The sequence below is a fragment of the Centruroides vittatus genome, unplaced genomic scaffold (genome assembly GCF_030686945.1).
Source record: "Centruroides vittatus isolate TY-2023 unplaced genomic scaffold, ASM3068694v2 contig_817, whole genome shotgun sequence".
NCBI classification, from domain to species: Eukaryota; Metazoa; Arthropoda; class Arachnida; order Scorpiones; family Buthidae; genus Centruroides; species Centruroides vittatus.
In genome coordinates, this window is record NW_027122532.1 from 2,751,581 (window position 1) to 2,777,678 (window position 26,098).

General features: G+C 31.3%; 1 protein-coding gene across 1 annotated transcript in view; it reads right to left on the minus strand.

Annotated features, from left to right (window-relative positions):
• Positions 1 to 26,098, minus strand: part of HERC2 (E3 ubiquitin-protein ligase HERC2) — a 191,235-nt gene that overhangs the window by 84,695 nt on the left and 80,442 nt on the right. The window contains 6 exon segments of the mRNA XM_067278755.1: positions 4,065 to 4,261; positions 8,653 to 8,803; positions 16,476 to 16,663; positions 18,188 to 18,370; positions 21,076 to 21,265; positions 23,282 to 23,457. Of these exon segments, the coding sequence (XP_067134856.1) occupies positions 4,065 to 4,261; positions 8,653 to 8,803; positions 16,476 to 16,663; positions 18,188 to 18,370; positions 21,076 to 21,265; positions 23,282 to 23,457 (1,085 nt within the window).

Genomic DNA, 26,098 nt, shown 5'->3' on the forward strand with positions numbered 1-26,098 from the left:
CTAATTTTGAAACTTATCTAACATTTTTTGATGACTCTAGACTAAATTCTGTAGTTTAATTAATTTAGTTAAAATAATTTTAGCCTGAAAATAATCTGACTTTTAGATATATAATTGAATCAAGTACTTATATAGTTTAAATCAAGTTAGAGAAATACATGTGTAATAGAAACCAACTTTAAATTACTGGAAATTAGACTTAATATGAAAATTATCACCTTTAATTGTCCAGCACAAATGTTTTAACAAAAATAAAAACGTTTTCGATCGTTTTCAACGGTCATCTTCAGTTACAACTCAAATTAAAAAAGAACGATAAAATAGAATTAAATACGAAAATAATATAAATGCGCATGCGCAACTATAAATATATCGCGCATGATGCCTAATATACAGAATATATGAATAATATTATGTAAACAAAAATACGTGGCCGCATCTCTTGTATGTTGTTATTGTTTATCTTTATAAAACGATTTCCATGCGGTTGATAAAGAATCCGCGTCTCTATGATTGATACATCCCGTTTTTTCTTGGGCTTTATATATTTCTAGCTTTTCTAGATGTTTGATTGTATGTCTATTGTTCGTCGGCTTGATGACGGAAGCTTGGTCCCACAATACCTCAATATCTTGTTGCTTGGCGTATGAAGCTAGAACCGTACTGTCCAGATTCTTATTAATCGAGTACTGGTGTTCTTTGATTCTTTGCTCTAAGTGCCGTAAAGTAGCTCCCACATAAACAATATCCGAATTAAATCGTTGGTCCTTTATTGGTATGGAGTAAACCCCCGTTAAAGAGTTCCGATCTTCTCTCTTCTTGTCATTCCTTAACAATTTGTAAACTGTCGGATTACGTCGGTAAACGATACGTATATTATTGGCCTTAGCAATTTCGTTTATCATTTTGTTCAAGAAGGGATAATAATTGATTACCATCTTCTGTTTACCGTTATCCGCGGGAGAGTGATTACTTCGATTCTGGAACGTTGTGATAAGTTTTTCTACTATATTTCTCTGGTAACCTTGTTGTGTTGCTATTTCGAGTATGTAATCCAATTCTTTATAGGTATCACATATGTTTGTGCAATGAGTATAGGCACGCTTGATCCAAGATCGGAACGCCGCATACTTAATATGCCTGGGATCCACCGATTGATTCGGGATGATGATAGTATTTAGACCCGGTTTCCGGTAAATGTTCGTCTTGATTTCCCCTTCCCCGCAGGTGATATTAATATCGAGGAAATGAACATTATTATAGCTCTCCTGGTCCAGTTGTAAAGTTAAACCATAAGGGTTATCATTGATATCATTTAGGAATCGTTGAGTGTTGTGCTTATTATTCCATAGAATGAATATATCGTCTATGTATCTAGTGTATAGAATAATATCATTTTGGAATCCGGGAAGAATAGTATTTTCGAGTTGTCGTAACACCAAATCGCATAGTATAGCCGACATCGGACTGCCCATTGGCACCCCTCTACCTTGCAGGAAAACTCTCCCTTCAAATTGAAAGAAGGATGTATAACATATTAAATCAGACAGCTCCAGGATGTGTTGATGGTATTTGTATGAATTCTCGATGTTTTTAAAAAGGAAATCCCTTAACGCACAGAAACATGGGGGTAATTTTATGGAGGGATATAACGATTCGTAATCCATAACAGTCATGTACTCATCATCCTTTAGAGCAATGTTTTTGAGCTTCTCTATCAATTGTAGCGAGTTGGTGATAGTAAAAGGGTGATTTTGTTCTTTAGAACGAATAAATCTTTTAACGGGTGATTTAATATGTTATACATCCTTCTTTCAATTTGAAGGGAGAGTTTTCCTGCAAGGTAGAGGGGTGCCAATGGGCAGTCCGATGTCGGCTATACTATGCGATTTGGTGTTACGACAACTCGAAAATACTATTCTTCCCGGATTCCAAAATGATATTATTCTATACACTAGATACATAGACGATATATTCATTCTATGGAATAATAAGCACAACACTCAACGATTCCTAAATGATATCAATGATAACCCTTATGGTTTAACTTTACAACTGGACCAGGAGAGCTATAATAATGTTCATTTCCTCGATATTAATATCACCTGCAGGGAAGGGGAAATCAAGACGAACATTTACCGGAAACCGGGTCTAAATACTATCATCATCCCGAATCAATCGGTGGATCCCACGCATATTAAGTATGCGGCGTTCCGATCTTGGATCAAGCGTGCCTATACTCATTGCACAAACATATGTGATACCTATAAAGAATTGGATTACATACTCGAAATAGCAACACAACAAGGTTACCAGAGAAATATAGTAGAAAAACTTATCACAACGTTCCAGAATCGAAGTAATCACTCTCCCGCGGATAACGGTAAACAGAAGATGGTAATCAATTATTATCCCTTCTTGAACAAAATGATAAACGAAATTGCTAAGGCCAATAATATACGTATCGTTTACCGACGTAATCCGACAGTTTACAAATTGTTAAGGAATGACAAGAAGAGAGAAGATCGGAACTCTTTAACGGGGGTTTACTCCATACCAATAAAGGACCAACGATTTAATTCGGATATTGTTTATGTGGGAGCTACTTTACGGCACTTAGAGCAAAGAATCAAAGAACACCAGTACTCGATTAATAAGAATCTGGACAGTACGGTTCTAGCTTCATACGCCAAGCAACAAGATATTGAGGTATTGTGGGACCAAGCTTCCGTCATCAAGCCGACGAACAATAGACATACAATCAAACATCTAGAAAAGCTAGAAATATATAAAGCCCAAGAAAAAACGGGATGTATCAATCATAGAGACGCGGATTCTTTATCGACCGCATGGAAATCGTTTTATAAAGATAAACAATAACAACATACAAGAGATGCGGCCACGTATTTTTGTTTACATAATTTTATTCATTTATTCTGTATATTAGGCATCATGCGCGATATATTTATAGTTGCGCATGCGCATTTTATTATTTTCGTATTTAATTCTATTTTATCGTTCTTTTTTTAATTTGAGTTGTAACTGAAGATGACCGTTGAAAACGATCGAAAACGTTTTTATTTTTGTTAAAACATTTGTGCTGGACAATTAAAGGTGATAATTTTCATACATGTGTAATGTTAGAATTTAATGTAATAGGCAGTTTTTTCCTTCATATACTTGTCTTTTCTTGAATGATCAGTACATCAAAAGAATATTTCTAGATTTAAAAATCATATTTTCACAATAATTCATAATTTTATTCCCATTTAATGTATTTAATTCAATGTCAGGAATAAAATAATTTAATGTAAGAAATTAAACTGATTTGTAGTTGTTCATTACTTAAAATAAAATATAAGGTGTTCAAAATTTCCAAACACAGTCACATTATATTATTATTTATCACCTGATAATGATCATTCAAATGTCACTTTGTTTCAATGGCAAAGACTATTGCTGAATCAAGCAGAAATGCAGCCTCTATCTGGCCCCTTAAAAAAAATTACAATTTTATCTTGAAAAAACCTAATTAAAAAACCATAACATCAATGATAAAGTTATTTGTAGGAACAAAATAAACCCAAAGTAGCAAAAATTTTGACTAAAACGTGGATAAGGTTTATTTGCAAAAATGAAAAAGTTTCAACATACAACATTTAGTCTTCCAATTATAGTGTTATATGGTTTCTGCTACAAAATCTTCATTATTTTTCTTATGAAAATTAATATTTTCTTGCAATGTATAGCCAAACTGTTGGCTATATTAAGTATATTCTACCCCTATTATTATTATTGTCCACTCCTAACAACATCAGTTCAAATAATTATTATTTGAGTGATTAGTTCTTATTGAATTGTACCAATTATTTGCTTCCTACAAAATTATATCTCCTGTCTAAAAATTAATAACAAATCAAAAAATAAAAATGAAATTATATGTTCCTCCTTGTAGCAGAAAGCATGCATTCAAATTAAAAATTAAAAATTATAGAAAATTAATTCAACAAAGTAAATTTTTAATTACATTATAATATGACTACTTCAGAATTAAACTTTATTACCTGTTCATTAAAACTATGAGAATTTTCAACAATATTTTTCATTTGATTGATTAGATATTTGTTAATGCAATTATTCCAGGAAGGTAGCGCATGAAGATGACGTAAAAGACAAATGCTTTCTTCCGCTATAGTGCTGCTATGGGAAGCCGTTAAAGATACTTTAGCTTTTGAAAATCTATGTCCTTTACGAGGAATATCTGAAACAATATAAATTTTGTTTTAAATAATTATTAAATATATCAAAATATGCTTTTTGCAAAATGTAAATAACAGAGTTTAAATGTTTAGTATTTCATCATTTATATATCAATGCAAAAATAAGTTAATCAGATAGAAAAAGTCATAACTTCTGACCTTTTATTTTGACTATATTATTATGTTAATTAAAAAAAAAGACTCAAGTTCAAGGATAGAAATTATTCTTTATTCAGCAATGTTTTCGGCTATTCCATATACCATCAAATATAACAAATCAAACATAATAAAACTTGCCTTAAATATGATGATCACAAAACAGTCAAAAACATGGAATAAAAAATTTTGTTTTCCTGAATTTAACAGTGTAGTGCCTTAAATTACAAATGCCAAATTTTACACATTTTCATGAATATATTATTATAAAATCTTTCAATAAGCATCATTGAAAACATTTATCAACATAATTTTGTCCGATTCTTAACTTCTTTCTTCGGGTGACTATAAGGTTTATGCATGAGGGTTATATTTTAAGTAAATACACTAACACCATAAATCCAGCAGCAAAAAAACACTAACAGGCAAACAAACATTTTCAACCATGTTAAACAATCATCATCAGTTTTTAATTTAGTAAATTCAAATAGAGATTATAATTAGAACACAGTTTTTAAATAAAAAGAACATTAATTTTATTGGATGTGATAGTGTGCATAATAGATGATGCATATGGACCATTTATTTTGAAAGTGGTGTAAGTCCATTTTTTCTTCTTTCGAGATATTTAAACATTTGCGTTTTAGTTGATTCAAAAATATAAATAAAGTGTACTAAGTTTGACAATGTTTCTATGACTTTAGAAATATGTAAGTTGATTGCATAAAGACTTCTTTGTAAATTTAACTAAACTAATATATTCTTTCTGGGCCATAAATGGACTTACACCACTTTCATAATTATTAAACTGTAAAATTCCTTAAATTTCTATTATGTAAAACTCAATTTCACTCGAAACACATCATGTTTTATTCTGATTTTGTTTATATATAATAACAAGAAATAAAATAGTGTTGTTTATTCTGAATATTAAACATATTTACTTATCGTTAAAAAATATCCATGTAATGAACCTAAATGAAAAGCAGTGTCTAATGGTAAGCTCATAATTATTATCGATTAAACTATTTTATAAGTTTATCATTATTATGAGCTTACCATTAGACACTGCTTTTCATTTAGGTTCATTACATGGATATTTTTTCCATTCCATCAAACTGTACATTTGTTGGTAAAATTCATAGTTTTATTCCTCTGTTGTAAAGGGCTGTCCATAAATGATGTCCACACTGGAAGCGACTTGTCTTAAGAGAGGGTTAGGTTAAATTGCATCCAGGTAGTCCAAGATGGCGGACGAACTATTTACAACTGCCGACGCTACCGACGACGACTGCTGGAAGCGAGTCGCGATGCCGAAGATCTTAACAGCGACTGTAGCTATCGAGACGCAATCACGTGACCACCTCGGAAAAACGACGACGCCTAACTAAAAAAAATATGCGCGTTGCATGTAAAAACTAGTAATACTACTACTGCTAAGTATGCGAAAAAAAATATTTTACTCACCCGTACAAAGGTGGTCATTTTTGCTTCTTTTTTTTCGGCAACGACGACTTGCTGACCGGTTTTCGACTCGGCTTGGGACACTGCTTTTCTTTTCTTTGTCCGTTTGACATTCCCACTTGTACCTTCCATACCCGTTGTCACCGCTTCCTCCTTTTTTTTCAGGCTTCTGGGGCAGCGGGCACAGACGAAGGTTCCTTCCAGACGGGGATCTTGCCCGATCCAGGATATATGTTACCTATATGTTTCGTAAACAGTTCGAAGCGTTTTCCGGGCCGTAGTTGATCCCATCTAAACAACTTCTTGTACATGAACATGTACAAATAAGAATCGGACAAATCCTCGGTGTAATGTTTGGGCAAATTCTTCCTGTTTTTCATCACTCCCCATAGCCGTTTTATCTTCTGGGTGTGCACACCGGTTTGAGGGTCCATGAAATTCTTCGAATGATTTACCGTCTTGTAGACTATTTCTATACCTTCCAGGTCGTCTATGTGATTATAACCTTTCCACTCGTCAGTAAAAACAGTGCTTCCGGATTCGACAAATTTCGAAATTATCCAATTCAGCGTCTCTTTGCTCCTGTCGTTCACCTTGCAAACAAAGCATGCGTTATCCTCGTGACACACTCTGCCGACAACCCATCTCGTTCCCTTCAATTTGCGACCCTTTTTGTATTTGCGTCTGGCGATCACGGTCTCGTCGATTTCCACAGTTCTGCCAGGTCCTCCTATTTTAAAGGACAAAACATTCTGCATGGCTATCATCATTACTAGACAGAAGAAGTTTGCCCAATCAACAGATGTGTGAGCACTGACAGAGCATGCAAAGGCTGTGTTCTTTAGCGTGCATTCCAAACACAGCAAGTGCCATATGAAGGAAAACACTTTCCCCCAAGAAACGTGTCCACACTTACCCCTAAAGGTACATTCAAAAGCGGAAGAGTTCTTTTTACAATAGGCACATCTCGTAGCCACGGAGTTCCTGTCGGCACGGTACACCAACTTCGACGTAAGGGAACAAGCGGTACAAACGGCCTCGACGTGTTGCAAACCTAATTTTACGGCCAATTTCACGTTGGACGGAATTCGCTCGTCCATCCCCAAATCGTTAAATTTGCTTCCAAGCAATTCAAAAAACATTGCCGAATCACACTTTGTCCAGAATTCTTCCGAAATTATCACCTCGGACGACATTATTATTCTCAAGTTTTTTCCTTTCTTCCTTTCTAAATTTCCAAAAAAAAAAAAAAAAGGAAACAAACAAAATGCAAAATGTCAGGGATAAACCTCGATACAAATGAGGAACAAAAAGGACCACGTACCGTAAAGAGAGCAGCTGAAAAATTCTAGAAAAGCCAAAAACAACAACGTCACACATATGCAACGACCATGCGAAACAAAACGAAAATTTGCATAATTTCACCACAACAGAAAAATACTCGACGCGCAAAGCAATTTGCATAAAAAAATAGCGAGATTATGAAAAGCGCCCTCTACAGTCTCCGCCACCGAGATTTCCGAACGGGAAGCGGATCACGTGATCGCGTATCGCTCGCAACAGTCGACGTCGGGAGCGTTGCCAGTCGCAACAGGTAAGGCCGCCATCTTGGACTACCTGGATGCAATTTAACCGAGGGTAAACCCCCTCCCTTAAGACAAGTCGGACAAGGGGAGTTGAGCATTAGTGGAATCCATTTATTTCATTAAATTTTATACAGTTTATGCATTTTATTATATTTATTTCAAAGTTTCTTGTATGTTTCATTTCCACTTATGGTATCTATCATTCATAAAGTGATGAAGGTTTTAATGGGGGTTGCATTACGTTGGACATCCAAATAGGGGAAGGGTTACAAAAACTTGGACAAACTGGAACAAGAGGGGAGAGTAAAAGTTCAAAGAAAATGCAGATGTAATTTATGGACAGCCCAAGTGCTTAATTACACTGCAGAAAATGGACTTACACCACTTTCATAACCAATGATTATGCAATGTCATTTACCAATGAATTTTTAATTGATCAAAGCATATGGTTATTTTAAAATGCTAAGTGTGAATTGTTTATAAATAAAAAGTTTACACTAAATTGTATTATATTATGTAATTTCTCAATTTTTTCCAAAACTGGACTTACACCACTTTCAAAACAAATGGTCCATATGTATTAATTCAAATAAATTATAGTCTGTGCTGTCACTGGAACTATAATTTATTTGAATTAATACAATTTGTGTCATCTATTACACACACTGTCACATCCAATAAAATTAATGTTCCTTTTATTTAAAAACTGTTCTAATTGCAATCTCCATTCAAATTTACTAAATTAAAACCTGATGACCATTTAACATTTGTTTGCCTATTAAAGTGGTTTTTGCTATTAATGTGTTTATTTAAACTGCATCCAGTTGTTTGAGCTGTTTGTTTGTATATATTTCATTTTATTTGTTGTTTATTAACAATTTCAACCATTCAGTTAGTAAACAAATGTATAATATATTTGAGAATAATATCCAGAATGAGTTCAAGAATCTTATTGAAAAGCATATAAAAGTGTCCTGACAGCTTTATGACTTAAAACACTTAGTAAGTTATCAAAGGATTCTTATATTCCTTCAACATATAATATGCCAAACACTCTCTAACCAGCCAAATAAAATTCATATTTTTTTCTCCGTCTAGATGTGCAGTTTATTTATTATAGTGTTTAGTTTGGATATTTCTTGTTTATTTTCAATCATTTAATTAGTAATACAAAAAATATTTCTTACCTACAGACTGAAGAGTTGGATCCAAAGAACAAGATGTTAATATTTGTCCAAGTAAATTGAAAATTTGGTCAATAACTGCAGCTTTTTCACTATCATAATCTTCTGATGTCCATGTGGGTAAAACAGTTTGAAGTAATCTTAAAGCTTGAACCTAACATATTATATTTATAATTTATGTATTTAGCATTCTTTACATTTGAAGAAGAAAAAATGAAAACAATCAAGTAAATTTTATGATTTTATGTAATTATTTTAGCAATTTCCACAAACTTTTTGATCTAAATAATTATAGTCATTGTAATAAATCCTGATTTTAGACTTGATTTTGATTTTAAATATTTGGAAAGGATTAAGCATGTTAACAAAAGCATAAAAACTGTTTTACTGTATAATTAGCATGTAAAAACATTGTCAAGTAGGCCTAGTGGATTTAGACAGGATCAAAGAGATTTTGGCTTCTGCTTGGTTGAACCTGTCAGAGATCATTATACATAATTAGTAAAATTAGTCAGGAACAGAACGAGGGCAGACCGGAAGGAGAACTACCGACCCAATTCTGGACTGGCTGGCTGTCAAGTTGACAAAATCCCTTAAAAGGAGAGAATCAAAAGGAAAAGAGAGAAAGACTTCTACTGGTATAGGGAAAAATGCTAATCACTTACTTAGTCGCTAGACTGATATAGTCTTAAGTTCTCATCTACCTTGTAAATATTATGTAAATAAAAGATGGAACTTGGAGGACTTGTGTCATAAGGTGCCCTTTCCAATGAACAATGACACATCTATCTCATGAAGAGAGAAGAGAATCTTGGAATTCACTTTTAAATTCACTAAAACATTACACAGTAATCCTTTGATTAATGAATTTCTTGAACTAAAATGGTTTGCAAATTGATAAGAAATTTCAGTTGAGACTACAATTTTTGAAGGTAAACTCATATTTTCAAGCTACTAGAATGTATTTGGAAAATGGTTTGAATGATAATGCATTTTCAAAACAGAAATTTTTTAGTTTTGAACTGTTTCCACCATACCATATGAGCATTAAAACATTTGCCATGCTCATCACAAATTTGGCAAAGTCCACAACGGGAATTGAGCTTGACATAACTGGAATAAACTACCCATGAAAAATTTTTTGAGGTTTGTGGCTCAGATTCAAATCTAGAATGGCAAACTGAATGCATTTACTATCCTTAGCATTAGCTAAAAATAGTCTAAATGCATTAAATTTCAAAAGGAAAGAATCTTAATGGCTACTTCAGTATCTTATTTTTTCAATGTAGGGGGCGCTGTTGACAGTGCTGGCTGCTGGCGTGTTTTTTCTGCAAGTTACTGTTTCGAACTACAATTTATTGTCTGCCATTAATTGACTTTATAGAAGATGTCTTTTTCTACTGTGATACTTTCTTTTTTAATTTTGTTCTTTTTGCTTGTTATTGGAGGAGTCAAACTTAACCCAGGCCCAATGTCTCGTACACCACCTTCTTCACCTCGCAATAAAGCTTTGACTTCCGCCGGTAAACGCCGTCGATCTCCAAGCAAACCAACGTTGAAATCATCTCGATTGGAGGACTATTTTGCATCGCAGGATATTCCTTCTCAACTACCTCAGAAGATTCTGTGTCTCCTCGAGGAACGTTTTGATACTATTCTATCGAAACTGGAGGAATTGTCGTCGAAATTTGACTGGCTGTCTAATTTACATAAGGAATACGACGAATGTCTGTCTCGCCTGAAAGGAGAAATTGCTGAACTTTCGTCCTTTAAAACTGTATGTATGGATAAATTTTCTCTTCATAATTATTATATAGACTCGGTTCATAACAATTCGAAGAAGGATAATATCATTGTTTCTGGTTTGAGTGGCGATGACGAGGAAATAGTTAATAATGCTAATCGCTTTATTGAATTATTTAAAAGACAGAGCGGGGAGTCTATTCCTTTAGTTAATAGTTATCGAATATCGGGTACTTGACTTTTTTTGTTTAAACTTTGTAGTCAAGATGACAAAAGAGCTATCTTTAAGAACTTAAAAAAAATTCAGGCGTCGCCGTCATTCTCGCGCATTAGAGTCTGACGATTTGTCATACAGATCAAGATTAAGGCGTAGAAAACTGTTGCCTTTTTTTGCAGAAGCAAAGTCTTTGAAAAAAAAAGTATTTCTGAAAGCCAACTGCCTGACTGGCAATGGTAATAGATTTACTTTTAATTTGGATACGTATGAACTACAGAAGATCAATACTTTTTTAGACAAACCCAGCCAAAAAGGTTAAGTGGAACAACTGCTCACGAGACAAATAAAACTTTGGAAATGAGGATATTGTCTTGGAATTGCCAAGGAACTGCTGGACTTATCAGTGAATGACCAAGATTCATATATATATTGCAAAATTATGATTTAGTTGCTTTAACTGAGACATGGTTAACTAAGTATTTCAAACCGGTTCTCTCTATGTTGAACCCAGACTTGTTTCTATACGAACAACTTGCTAAAAAACCAATTGGTCCCGGTTGTCCTTATGGCGGTCTTATTCTTGCAGTTTCCCAGAAATTGGGCTCCTCGGAAATGTTGTTTAACTCCGATAATCTTATGGTGATTAAATTAAACTATGGAAGATTTTTTTGTTCACTTAGTCAAAGCTTGATTATTGTTCTTGTCTATATGAGAATAGATCTTTATGATTTTCTGTTAAAAAAAATGGAAGACTTGTTGATGAATTTCCCTGACGACGATATAGTTATTTTAGGTGACACGAATGCCAGAATAGGCAAGGAACTAGATAATTTTTATGCTGGGAGTAATATCAATGTTCTAAATTCCCGAAGATCTAATGACTTAACATTGAACCAAAGAGGAAAAAGTTCTTTACAACTGATTAAGTCGCACGGATTATATATTTTAAATGGTCGATGTGCCTCAGACAATCTGGCTAAATTCACTTTTCTTTCAACAGTTGGTCTATCTGTTATAGATCTAATAACAGTAAATGTTTATTTACTAGATAGATTATTGGATTTTAGAGTTCTTGATATTTTCAATTCTGATCACTTTCCAATCTCAATTTCATTTGAATTTACAACAGATAGCGTACGGACTCTGAAACTTCCAAAAATTTGTTACGTATGGAAACAAGATAGATTGGATGACTATTTATCTTTGGTTAGCTCGCTGTATACCTCGATTAAGACAACTTTTTCACTGGATGTGCAGAGTTACTATGATGAACTATTAAACATTTTGTTGACTTTGGCTTTATGATGTGGGATGGTCAAGAAGAACATTTCCTTGTTATCATCTGAGAAGCAATGGTTTGATCCACAGTGTCTATGTTTAAAGAAATCTAAGAACCGAATACTGCGAATGTTCAAAGAAACAAAAGTAGAAACCTCTTGGACGAATATTGTAAATTAAATAAAAGCTACCAGTCGCTATGTAAGGTGAAGAAAAAGAACTTTTTGGCTAAAATAAATTCACTATTATTGAAGACAAAAAATACTAGAGATTTTTGGTCACTAGTCAATAAGTTTCAAATTAAGAAATCATGTGAAAATGCTATATTTCCCTCGGATTGGTTAAACTATTTGCAAGAGTATTTTGCTGGACCAGATACAGTAATTTATATCAATGTAAGTCCTAATAATACTGTACCTCTTTTGGATGACTTTATTATTCTAAGTGAATTAGAAGTTGTAATCAGAAAACTAAGATCATCTAAGGCCCCAGGTCCTGACAATATAAGGAATAAAATGATAAAATGCCTTTCTACAGAAATACTATTGGATATATTAGATATGTTTAATTCCTTTTGGTCTGGGCACTCCTTTCCACTATCTTGGAAACAAATTGCTTTGAGAATGATATATAAGAAGGGATGTAGGCAGACGCCAACTAATTATAGACCAATCGCTTTAATTAATGTATTTAGAAAGGTCTTTTCAACTGTTGTCGCAAATCGGCTCCGGATTTGAATGAACGAATTTAATATTGTTACACCTGTTCAAGGAGCATTTGATAAAAATAGAGGTGTCGAATATAATTTGTTTATTTTGACTGGTCTTATTCAAATATCACTATCGAGGAAATGAGGGAAATTATATACTGCATTTATTGACCTCAAGAAAGCTTTCAACACCGTTGATGATGATTTGTTATGGTATAAGCTTAGAAGTATTGGTCTTTCTTCGTTTTTGTCAACTTACTTAAGAGTCTCTTCTCCAATACTAGATATTTTATAGAAAGTTTTTCATTAAGCACTGATTATGTTGAGTCCAATAGAAGGCTACCTCAAGGAGAACCACTGAGTCCTATCCTTTTTGTTTTGTTTTCGAATGATCTCCCTGGGCTTCTGAGAGGTAAAAGTTCTACGATACCTTTATCTTCTCATGTTGAAATTAACTGTCTTCTTTATGCTGATGATATCCTTCTCTTGGCTAATTCGGTTTCTTCGCTTAGAGAAAGACTTAATCTTACTTGGAAATACTGTGAAGATAATCGATTGGCAATTAATTTGGAAAAGACGAAGCTTATGATATTTCGTAGAGGTGGAAAACTTAAAAAAACAGATAGTTTTAGTTTAGAAAACCATAGATTTGAAATTGCGTCTAACTTTAAATATCTGGGTATTTATTTTGTAAAGTACTTAATTTTAGTATCTTAGGAAACCAACTATAATTACGGTCGGTGAAACTTCCGTTAACCTAACGGGTACTTTACGCGAATTCGAGATTAGTTTGCCAGGCCTGGGCTTTTAAGCGTGCACCGAAAGATTAGTAATAATAACGATAAATACCAAGTCAAATCAAAAGTTCAAATATATTTAATTAATAACTAGAACGTACTATGTACAAATGTCAATAATTCCAAACAAAATTTATTAACGAAAATCAACGAGTCAACCCGACAATAAACTCAGCTACTTAGCTTAACTTAATAGTAATTCCCCTTTGAAATTCGACAAATCAAATACTTAGAAACTATGAACAAAATCTCTTACTAATTAAACGTCTATCCGTCACCTCACTATACGAAGAAAACTATTTCCTCAATCCTTTCGATATCGTCAAATCGTCAATCGAACTCCTCTTTAGCACCTTGGATCGTCCAATTATCAATCTGGACTTCTATCAGAAAATACTTCGCTTTCGAATCTACCTTGCTCTCAAAGTCGCCTCGATTTGGAATTCACCTCTGTTTGGAAATCACCTCTGTTTGGAAATCACCTCTCCTTCTTCGGTTAACGTACGGGTTTTATACTGTGAGGTGACGTCACACTTGAGCTGGGTTACTCCTCTTATTTACATACTTAGTTGCTAACATTAACTTTCTGTTCTGGCAGCTTTAAGTTTCCGACAAAGCTTATAAACCGTTTACAAAATATTTATCATAATTTTCTGGGATGTTTAAGACGGTTTATCAAGTATTTCTCTACTAGTGATTGTGGGGACTCTCCCCTCCATTTTTTTTCTGCGGACTGTTACTTCCGCCGGGCAGCGCAAGTGCGCAAGATGTTTCCTATGGCGCTTATTTCTCCGTGAGTTGTTTTATCTTCATTTTTCATTACTAACAAGAGAGTGGTGGGGAACCTTCGTCCTAAATAAACATAAACCCCAAACAAAAGATAATAAAACGGAAATAATAATAAAATAAAAATAACGTTCGGACTCAGTTCCTTACAATTTCTCTTCACACGGTACATTGTCCTATCATTTAAACAAGGTGTTACCTGCTGCAAGATCTAGGATCTCCAATCTCATCACGTTACTTATTAAAATCAAAGCGTCATCATTAAATAACTACTTTAAACTATTTGATTCTTTGATTGGACCAAGTATGTTTTATGCTTTCCTGGTTTGGAGCAGTCTTTTAGTGGACAAGTTTGAACCGATACAGTTATTCTACTTTAAGTGGGTGTTCCATATTAACAGATCTGTCTCAAGGTCTGCATTGAGAATGGAATTGGGAAGCAATTGGATTGGTAATAAAATTGTTTAGATTTTGGAGGAAACTAGTTGACCTACCGGAAGACGATTACCGAAAATTGACATATACAAGACTTTCAAAGATGGATGGTAATTCTTTTTTGAAGCCATGGCCTGCTATCGCTAAAGGATTATTAAATAATATAGGATTGTCATATAGCTATATGTGTTTAAATGAGAATCAGTTCTTTCTGGACTGCGATCGATGATTGAGAGACCTGTATTGGTTTAGGGATGTTCAATATTTGACTGAAAGAGGCTGGAACAGTGAAATCTTCCTTAATGGAAAGTGGAGTCCAATGCCTTATTTATTGTCTGATTTGAGTTATAAACTAAAATCATTTGGTGCACAGTTTAAACTAAATAGGTTCTCTATAAACCTAAATGGCAAATCAATTAATATCTCGGACGACTCAGAGTGTTTTTTTTGTGGATCAGTAGTGATGGATATGAGAAAACTCCTTCTCGATTCTTGTAACTTCTTTTTGGATACCCAAGCTGCTACTCTGCCATCTGATTTTTGTTATCAAATTATACTTGGTGATAATTTTTCCAAGCTAACTTTGTATAAATTATACAATTTCTTTGTTCATGTAGCTACCTTAAAACAATAATGTTCTTTTAACCCCCTTTGTAATAACAAAAGTTATATCAAATAATAAAGATTGATTGATTGATTGATTTTTTCAATGTAATTGACTATGTTTAGCAATTCTATTTAATAGTTTCCTAGAACATCAATATAAATAATAAGACACTAAGAATTTATTAGTCATTTCTATATTACAATCATTTTAAAGTTGAATTTTATGCAATTCTCTAGGAAAAAATCATTATGTTCAAAAAAGTAGATAGATTAGCAACAAGATAGATTGGCACAATCATACAGTAAACCTTCACAAACTCAGACTTTACCAACTCATAATTCACATAACTCAAAAAAATTTTTTCAAAAAATTGTACAGTAATTTAAATAGAAACAGAAAAATTGTACACAACTTACACACTTTTCCAGCAGCAACTAAATTTAATCAAAACATTTGTTTTGATTAAATTTAGTTGCTAGATAAGTGTGCAAGATGTGTTTAGTGTCTTCATATATAATAAAATTATAATTAAACAAGTGTTTTCATTATCTGGAAGTCTTTGTGATACAATGCATTATATTACCATAGTTGATAAGATACTAAAGACTATACATTGCTCTATACTATACTGTCAAAATTTTTTTGAGCTCATTTCCTGTAACAAAAAATTCAAAGTATAATCTATTAAAGTTCAGTAAAACTTCTACATAGAGCAGATTATAATAAACTACTCTACTATATATCCACCTTCTCGTTTTAATGCCATCAGAGAAAATGCCCTGCTAACCCAGACTTTCGTAAATTCAGACAACATTCACTCCCTATTAGTCCAAGTTACTGGGGGGGGGTTATTGTATCAACTATAAACAAACTATTAGAAAGATGTCTGACACCAGTAGAAGACAAAGTTCTGAAACAATCATAATTATAAATAATTAAATCAATTTAATTAAAAATCAGTTTGTAAAACCAGCATGAAGATCTCATTATATCCATCATTTCATGTGTGTAGTAAGAAATTAACATTAGTAAAATATTGAAAAACAAGGACGTTATTAATGATTCATTTCCACTTTTTTTTAAACTAACAAGTAATTATATTGACTATTTGTCATATTCATTTTACGTAATTAATTATTGTGTAAGTGTATTAAAAGAATGAATAAGAAAAATAAAAATAAATTTAACTGTAAGTTAAAACTCTGTAATTTGATTTAAAATTTAAATTATAATAAAATTTATAGCATAAATTACCTGAGTTGAAACACTTGCTCCCGTGGATTGGTTAACTCCGTTAACTATTTTCAGCAATAACGAAATCCAAGGAGAAGTACTTAAGTGTAAGCACATAGCTGAACTAGTCGCTACACTTCGAATGAAACCCAAAGTAGCCCACTCATGATGTTGTTCCTCAGCCAACCACGAATTCCAAGGAAATATTACTAAAAAAAGATAATATTTGTTTATTTGCGTTATATATAAAAAATTTTTACATTGGTCATCATGGAAGATCAGTTATTATAAGATAAACTGTTTAAATAAACAAAAGGAATATGAATTATTTAAAATTGAAAATTTTTTATCATTCTAAAACAGTAACAACTTATTGTCTAAACAAACATCAACTTCTTTCTTCAGATTATCCCAAAAGTATAAAATTCATTAAATGATAATTACTTTCATAACAGTAAATCTCAAACAAATAGTCTAAATAATTCTTCGAAATATATTTCAAATTTCGAGGGAATGAAGTTGGGAAACCTAGCAGGACAGATTCCAAGAGATATTATGCTGTATAATACAGTATCTAGTATATATATACTATATAATAATGTTCGTATACATATTGTATACTGTATGTATGTATATATACAGTAGAGACTCATTAATCAAAACCCCGGTAATCGGAACAATTTTCAGTCGGACTGTGTCGTGCTGAATCAAACGTTTTTGATACTAAATTTACTTCTAAAGTATAATTTTCATGTTTTTATATTCTTCAATATATTTATTTTGTTTGTACAAAATGCAGAAATAATTTTTAACGATACGATAGCCTCAATTATTATTATAAAAATTTTCGTTAGGCTTAAAATCGACGAAAATTCAACACGAAGCAACACGCAACGGAGAAAAATTCAACACGAAGCAACATGCAACGGAGAAAAATTTGAACGTCGGACAGGTTAATATATTTATTCATACATAATCGGTAATCAGAACAAATCACTAATCTGAACAACCCCAGTCCCCAATTGATTCCGATTTTCGGTTCTCTACAGTATATCATTCAGTTCAACCCTACTTGAGATATGACTCACAACTTCCCTCTATCTTCCCATTCCATTCTTGAGTTTCATACTCCAAAATTTAATAGCATCATGCCCTTTTTATACATGTTACCATATCAAATTTTGTTTAATCTTTTCCCCATCCTGATATTAAACAAAATAGATGCCAACACATACATACACACCAACACAATATTTTTAAATGAAAAATTGGCAATTAAATATGATTAAAAGCATTTTCCCTGTTAATAAACATTCCTTTTTACTAGATTTTATAATCTTTTTGGAGTTAATATCAGAATAATTTTTTGTTTTTTTTGGGGTTTGGGATCTGAAAATGTCAAGATTTGCAAAAGCTGATGAAAATAAAAGCTGACACAATTACAATACTCACCTGTGCTGCATAATAGCCAGAAAAGTAACAAAAACAAAAAAAAACTATACTAACTATAAAAATTATTTTATTCTATAAATTATATAACCATATAATTTCAGTTTTTCATATGTATATTTCTTTTAGTGTATTCTGATGTATACAAACTTGAACTTAAAATTTTACTAGGTAAATTGTATGTTCAATATTATTATTTTTATATCTTATATTATGTATGGTATTATAATATATTTATATTAAAAATATTTAACACATTATTATTAATTAGAAGTAAAAATTACCTTCTCTTTGCTTATGACTAATTAGTAAAATTGTTCTTAATAAACTAGAAGAGATTTTGACAGCTTCTTTCTGAGCTCCATTGGCATGAATCCCTATCTCTATGTAAAGTACTCTTAACAACAATAAGCATGATTGACGAAGTAACATGCCTGGTTCAGATGCAGATGGCAAAATTGGAAGAACTAAAATTAAATAAATTATAATTACAGATTAAAATGTTGAAAAAAATAAAATAAAATTCTTGTTACAGATCAATAATTCTTTAATTAAATTTAACTGAGTCAATATTTCACAATAAACTTTACTGGTATTATCAACTAATTAATGTTTAAAAAAAATATATGTAAAACTTTTTATTTTTTCTTTTTAAATTTAATATAATATAGGGTGTCTGAAAATGCACCCTATGCAGTAAAAATCATTTAAGTGAAGTTTTACATATGATATTGCAGTGTGTATTTACATATGATTTTACATATTTCTCCTAAAGCAAACACTGAAAATGTCCCCAGAAGTCTCAAAATCTGGAGGAGTGTGGTTGAGACCTAGAAGACCCAGCTTCCTTGGGAGATTATGCAATCCACAAAGTAGTCCAAAAATTAGAATATCAGAGTGAACAGTAATGCCATCTATCACAAAGTAGAGATGCAGAACATACAACTTAAGTACAAATCTTCTATGTAATGCTGTACATACAACATTAATGTCATTACAAATTTCTCACTGCACAATAACTTTTTTGGCATTCTGAGTAATATATTTTGTGTATTATGCATTGTTTTTATTCTATTTTTATTACACAATTTAACTTAGTTAAAATACTTTTTTTATATTATTATTAAAAGTTAAGCATATGTTATAAAGCAGGTTGCATGTTCAAATATACTTGTGTTTTCAAATTATCATGATCAAGAAAATCTATCAAAATTAAAAATTAATTCAAGAATTAAGTTCTTTTTTGCCTATAATTTTAGAACTTAGCATTAATTTCCAATTAAATATAAGGTACTCACTTTAACATTTATCTAGTTGCAAAAGATATCTTTCTAGCATTGCTTGATAGTATGCATAGCTAATGGTGCATTACTTTCACTATGATGTTTACAGTAAAATAAATCAATTCCTTAAAAAAAATTCATGAAAATCATGCAGAAGTTCTGTGGCAATACTTCCAAAGATTTGTGGTAAATCTTCCGAACATAAGAACAAAATGCAAATTATAAATATGATCTTCACAAATCATGTGGCAACACGTAACACTGATGTCCTTACATAAAAGCCAAAATTACTGGGTCTGCTATTTTGCAAAGCACCATAACAATGCCTTATACTCACCAACATTAATGTGAAATGATTATACTTTATGGGAAAATGAGTTGGGATGTACAAGAAGCAAGCATGTAGATTTTACACACATTTTCCAGCTGCATCAAAAACAAGATGTTTTGAACATATACTATAGCAAAATAAAGCTAACTGTTTTTATATTAATATATGTGATGTTAGTCATTATACTTTACAGCCAGAGATTCTTTGCACATTATGTTAAATCTTGTTAATGATTTCCCTTCATTATCTTTGCACTTTAAAGAGACAGGAAATTTTACATATTGTAGCAGAACTGCCAAGCAATGTAAACCTGTTCCCTTTTCGAATTAATTTATTTTACTGAAATTAGTTTCACCATGATGTAAACATCATAGTGAAACTAATGAAATTTCCCATGGGCTATGAATATACTTGTGCACTGCAAAGAAATCTCTTTTGCACCCAGATAAATGTTAAAGTAAACACATACCCTGTATATATGTTTTGTCAAATTATATAGTTACTGGTAAAACCCGATTTTATGCCAAACTAATTTGGCGTAAGCGTGTCAGGCCAAACTAGTTTAGAATTATTATTCAAGTATATTAATGGTTAAAATAAAATTAAAAGGCATCAATTAGATAAACGATATTTATTCAAACATAGTCTACTTAATTATAAAAAACGGGGTTAATGTTACCCTAGATATCGAAGGTGGCGGCTCGTCTCCGATTCCAGCAGTCAGAAGATTAATAAATTACCATAATTATTAGCAACCAAATTATTAGAATAGGTTAGGTTAGGTTAGAACATGCGTCCCCACTGTTCCCTGTCTTCTGATTGCTGGAATCGGAGACGAACCACCATCTTTGATACCTAGGGTAACATTAACCAAAAACGGTATTGATTAGGAGTGACACAACACTTGTACAAAACTATAAAATAAAAATAAGCTAATCAGCACTTATAAGTTTGTATTTTGTTTTTTATTAAGCCATGCACTTTTAAAGGTAATTAACTTTCGAAAATATTTTCAAAAATTCAAACAAAATAATAAAAATAACTTTTAAAATCAAACTAAAATTAAAAATAAACTTATTTGTATTTTATGAACTTAAATTAACCATTAATATACTTGAATAATAATTCTAAACTAGTTTGGCCTGACATGCTTACGCCAAACTAGTTTGGCCTAGGCAAAACTAGTTTGGTGTAAAATCAGGTTTTACTGGTAACATATATAAGAATTCAGTAAAGTTAGAAATAAATTAGACCATTATCTTAGATTCCATTAATTTTTACAATCACCAAAACATTTTATGACCAAACTCAAATAATTTTAAGCTATTTACAGTCCTGTTAACATCTTAATGTTATGATTTTTTTCTAGCTTTCTATTTCATTTATTTAGTTTACAAACTGGTGTCAGTTTTCATATAATTTGTTTTTATCTGATGGAGTAAAGTATGAGATGCAATTTTTGTATATTTAGATATAACAGCTTAAAATTTTTTGAATTATAAGAATATTTAATATATGAGTATTTAGCATTATTCAGTCATAATAAATGAATTATTACCTTCATCTTCATCTGATTCAGAACTTGATTCAAATTCAGGTTGGGGAGGTGGTTCTGCTAACTTTAAATCATACTTCCCTTCTTTGCCCATTCGGTATGAGTTGGTAGAGCCATTATCCCACTGAACTCTGATCCATCCATCGTCTCCCAATTCACCTATTACCCGTCCTTCTCCGGGGAGTGGACCATCCTAAAATTTAGATGCAGTTTAGTTTATATTCATAATAAACAAAGTATTATTAAAATTAAAAATTCTCTTTTAAATAAAAAATTAATTATAAAATTGTTTCTAAAGGTTTAAACTTTCCTTCAATTGCCTTTCCGTCTGTTAATTTTTATTATTGTTAATGCTGGGAGTGGTATTTTGCTCATTAGGTGTTGCCAAGTACTATTTATACTTGGTAATGTCTAATCATCAAAATAAAGATTATAGAATATTAATTTAAAAAGTAATACAATTCAGTTTAGATGAAAGGGCAAACAAAGCCATTTGGCTTGTTTCTGGCACAGAAAAGTCCTAAAATGTACGCTTTTATATAAAAAAAAGTATGTTTTTTGTTGGTTTTATTAATAAAACCAGTCAAATTATTGAGCTATAATATAGAAATGTAATTAATTAAATACTGAATACAGTCAAACCTGTATATAGCAAAAATTTGTCATTAACAGAAAATTTCTTCAGTTCCTTGAAATTTTGCAAAAATTAATGTAAATTAACCTGTATATAGCAGAACCTGTCTAACATGTAAACAAAGAAAAATCAATATCTTTATCTGATTTAACAAAAATTTAACAAGAAGTTTACAAGCCTAGCATGTATAAATCATGAAAAAAAAAGTAAAAAAATACACATACCCAATACAGAACAACAAAATATGACTACTGTATTACAGTAATTTTATTGGAATTTGAATGGAAAGTTTTTTCATATTTTTATTAACAGCTGTTTTTACTTGACAAAAATATGTGATGTAATTATAAGTTGTGAAATTTAACACATTATTTCCTATGTGAGATTGTTTTCTTTGTTTTGAAGCTTGTATTAAACTTTTTTACATCACATTTTGTTTGAATAAAATCAAGTCAAAATGACTGCAGATAAAATGCACATTGAGCATATTATGCATGTTTTTCAAGTTCATAAAGGATATCATGCCATACAAACAGTAAAAAATACTCATACTGAGTATGAGGAAGATGCTTCAAAACTCCAAATGTGTCAAATGTGATTTGAAAGTTTCATTTGGTAAATTTTGAACTAAAAGATACAAAACATATGGGCTCCCGAAAACCATTAAAGAGAAATTGTGGGAAGAAATTGTTAAAGATTGACAAATAACAATTGTGAATTTGCAACAAATCTTAATATGTCACAGACATGTATAGTTGAAACACTTCATCTACTTGAAATGGTTGTAAAACATGCTGATGATTGTGTTCTGCATACAGTTTGTTTTTTTTCACTTATGAAAAAATGAACTGAATTGAGTATAATTTGTCTGACAAAGGTAGGCAGCTGTAAAGTAAAATTGGTTACTCATTTTTATCTTAGAGAACCTTTTTACGGACGAATGAAAAAAATTAAAGTTAAAATAAAAATATTTGTTCTAGCAGGTGATGACTGTTTGGTCAAGTACCAAGATACCATTGTATTTGATTAATGCAGTTTGTCTCAATCATCAAATGCAGTAACAATCGTTTTTGATATATGCTGTAACATCATGAAATTTATTAATAGCATCAAGGAATGCCTACAGTAGGTAACTTATATATAACAAAAACACGTCTACTACAGAAGAATTGTTTGGTCCCTTGGGGTTCTGTTATAGACAGGTTTGACTGTAATTTGCTTAGAGGTAGCCAGTTATGCTACCATCTCTTGCTAGATTTAATTATAATAAATTTAATTTAATTTAGAATTTTCTGGAAGAAAAGAATTGGCCCAGAGAGAGACTCAAGCCTGCAACTCCCACTAACCATGTAGATACGTTGCAAGTTACACTACATTAACCTCCAAGCAATCTTTGCTTCCAGAACTATTAATTTAAATATAAATGCTTTAACTACAAATCAGGTTAAATTGATGGTTTTATTTATATCATTTATGTATTTTTATGGCTTTCAGAGAAGAGCAGGGCCCACATTTGTAACTGGCTTAGGACCCAACTCTTAATATACTGTATTTATCTGTGAAAAATCTAAATACCTGATCTCCCCATTTCCAATCGACACCTCTAACAACTCTTGTACCAATTTTCATCATTGATGCCAATTCAGGTCCACTTAAAGGAGGTAATGGTGGCTTTGGTTTCTTTACAGTTTCTTCTAACACTGCACATAAAGTGGTATTTTTGTCTTCTGTTATTCCATTGGGATCTGGACCTAAAATTTTGTAGATAAATCCTGGTTAATCATAAACTTATTCAGATTAAAAATTACCTTAATTATAAATCAAATACTTTTTGTTAATTTAAGAATTAATAATTCACATTTTTATATTTCAATTTAATTTAATAGTTATTTTTTAAACTAAAGAAAAATGTTTTTTCTGCTATAGAAAATAGTTCTTAATTAAATATTAAATATATATTTAATTTAAAAAATTAATATTGATGTTATGTCAATATTAACATGATCATAGTCCTTTTTTGAGTTATACTTTTAGTAAATGTAAGTTCTTGAATGTGCTATCACCATCAAATATATTGAGCAAACATATCAAAAACTCAAATGTATAGTGACTCTTGCAAAGAATGGAGACATAATTCAGAAATTAGTAAAATGTAAATTGTTTTTGATGAAAATAAGTTCAAATAAAAAGTATTTAAAATAGAAATTTGATCCTAATTTATGTTTCTTCGGCTATTTGAGAATTACTGCATACTTTTTTGTCAATTATCCCAATATTTTTTGATAATAACTATCATAAACAATTTAGCAGGGGTGTGTTCATGGTACTGCAGCAACTCTTAATATCAATTTGATCAGTTTTGATACTTTAAAATAAATATAATAAAGATTACTGCGTGATTTCAATTAAGTAAGATTAGATAACCAAGGTAATTCTAAAGTAATCGAGTAACATGCTCTAGAAAATGACAGGAAGCATGCTCCTTGATCTCCCAAATCTTCCTTGAGCATTACTCATATTCTCAACATCCTAAATATGCTACTGCAATCAAGGATGCATAATGTTTGTATGATTTTTTGATAAACTTTTCTATCTTAAAAACATAAATCATTCTAATACAATTGAACTATTTATCTTTTCTTTACTGAAAATTTGCACTTGAATTGTTAAACTTTCAGGAAAACTGATTAAATTTGTATCTTTATTCTATAAATGCACATAAATGCCTAATTTTTCTGAAAGTTTAACAATCCAAGTACAAACTTCCATTTATTTTTTCATTTATTTACAGTATAGACACTATGGCCAATTGGTCTTTTTCAAGTGTCTTTGAAACAAAACAAAAAAGAAAAGAACAAAAGAAACAAAGACAACTAGTGGCATATTGTTTAGTTTCATTTTCCTTATTTATAGTTAGTCCTTTGGGTTTTGACATAACAGAATTCATGATTCATTTGTTTATCAATTCACAATAACGCCTGTGTTTTTCCTTTCTATTTTTTTTTTTTTTGGAAAAAAATCATTTACAGGCTGAATACATCAATTTCATTAATCTTTGCTGCTTGTCTTTTAGATTTACCTTATGAAAATTTGACAGAGGATTTTTCCTTATTATTGTTTTGAAGTTCTTTTGATTGGTAATTTCATGTATTTCTTTGTTTAACAAATTCCAATATTTTATCACCTGGAAAACTGGAGCAGACTATCGTATTGAGAGTTTTGTAGAGGGTTTTAAATAGTTATAGTTTTGTCAATTGCTGTATTTTTTTCCTGTAATATTTTTCCATTATATCAAGATGACAGTTGTTTGTTTTAATCTTTATAAGTTTGAAACTAAAAACTAAAGTTTGCTTTGCATATAAAGTTTTAATGTTGTCTATTTTTCATCAATGGTAATAAATGAAGATTGTTTCATAACGATTCAGTTCGTATATAACTCATATAAGTTGATATTGCTATATTTGCAATCTGTTTACAATATAATCTGTTGAAATTCCCAGATAACAGTACCATATTGAATGTTTGGTTCAATACATCTGTGATATAGATGTTTTATAGTATTAATTGATAAAAAGTCCTGAATTTTCATTATTATTCCTGTAAACTTAGCAACAGTCTTGTTAAATTTTCTGTCTCTATTGTACCTGAGTTTGTCATCTATCAGTATTCCAAGATATCTTATATTGTTATCTTCCTTTCATTTATTTCTATTTGTATTTGTTCCATATTAACATTTTTATTTTTATTTGCAAAACAGAGATATTTCATTTTGTGTTTACTTTTAACATATTTGAACTCATATAATTAGTTAATCTGGATAGAATGTTTAGGAAAAGAATATATTAATTTAATGGATAGAATGTTATTCAATTCATGTTGTGCTGCCTGAAGGTTATCATTGGAATGTATTTAACATTTAACATTTAATTAAAGAGTAAGTAGAGCTATCTGTTTTTTGTAACAGACTTTGCTCTCTGAGAAATTGAAAGAAGAAAAGGCATGAGATGTGAAGTGTGAAGTAAAGGGGGATAGGAAAGTGTGAAAAAGAAGGCGTGGGAGGCCCAAGGGTGCCTGCATCGCATTTATTGATAAAAACAGTATGGTACAAATAGAATACAATACAATATCAAAATATACAATTGACAAAAAGTGGAAAGCCTACTAAAACGAGAGGTAGGCTTTCGTACGAACATACAACTTGTAAACAACACTTGTACAGCGTCACCAATTACAAAATACCAGGTACCAAACGAAGCTTACAATTAGTATGTAAGAAACACAAATAACATTATCTATATATACAATACTGTGACTAGTGGTTATTCATCACGGAACTGGTGTTCAACAAGAACTGTGCCCTGGTAGTCCATGAACAGTAAGGTATAGTTTCAT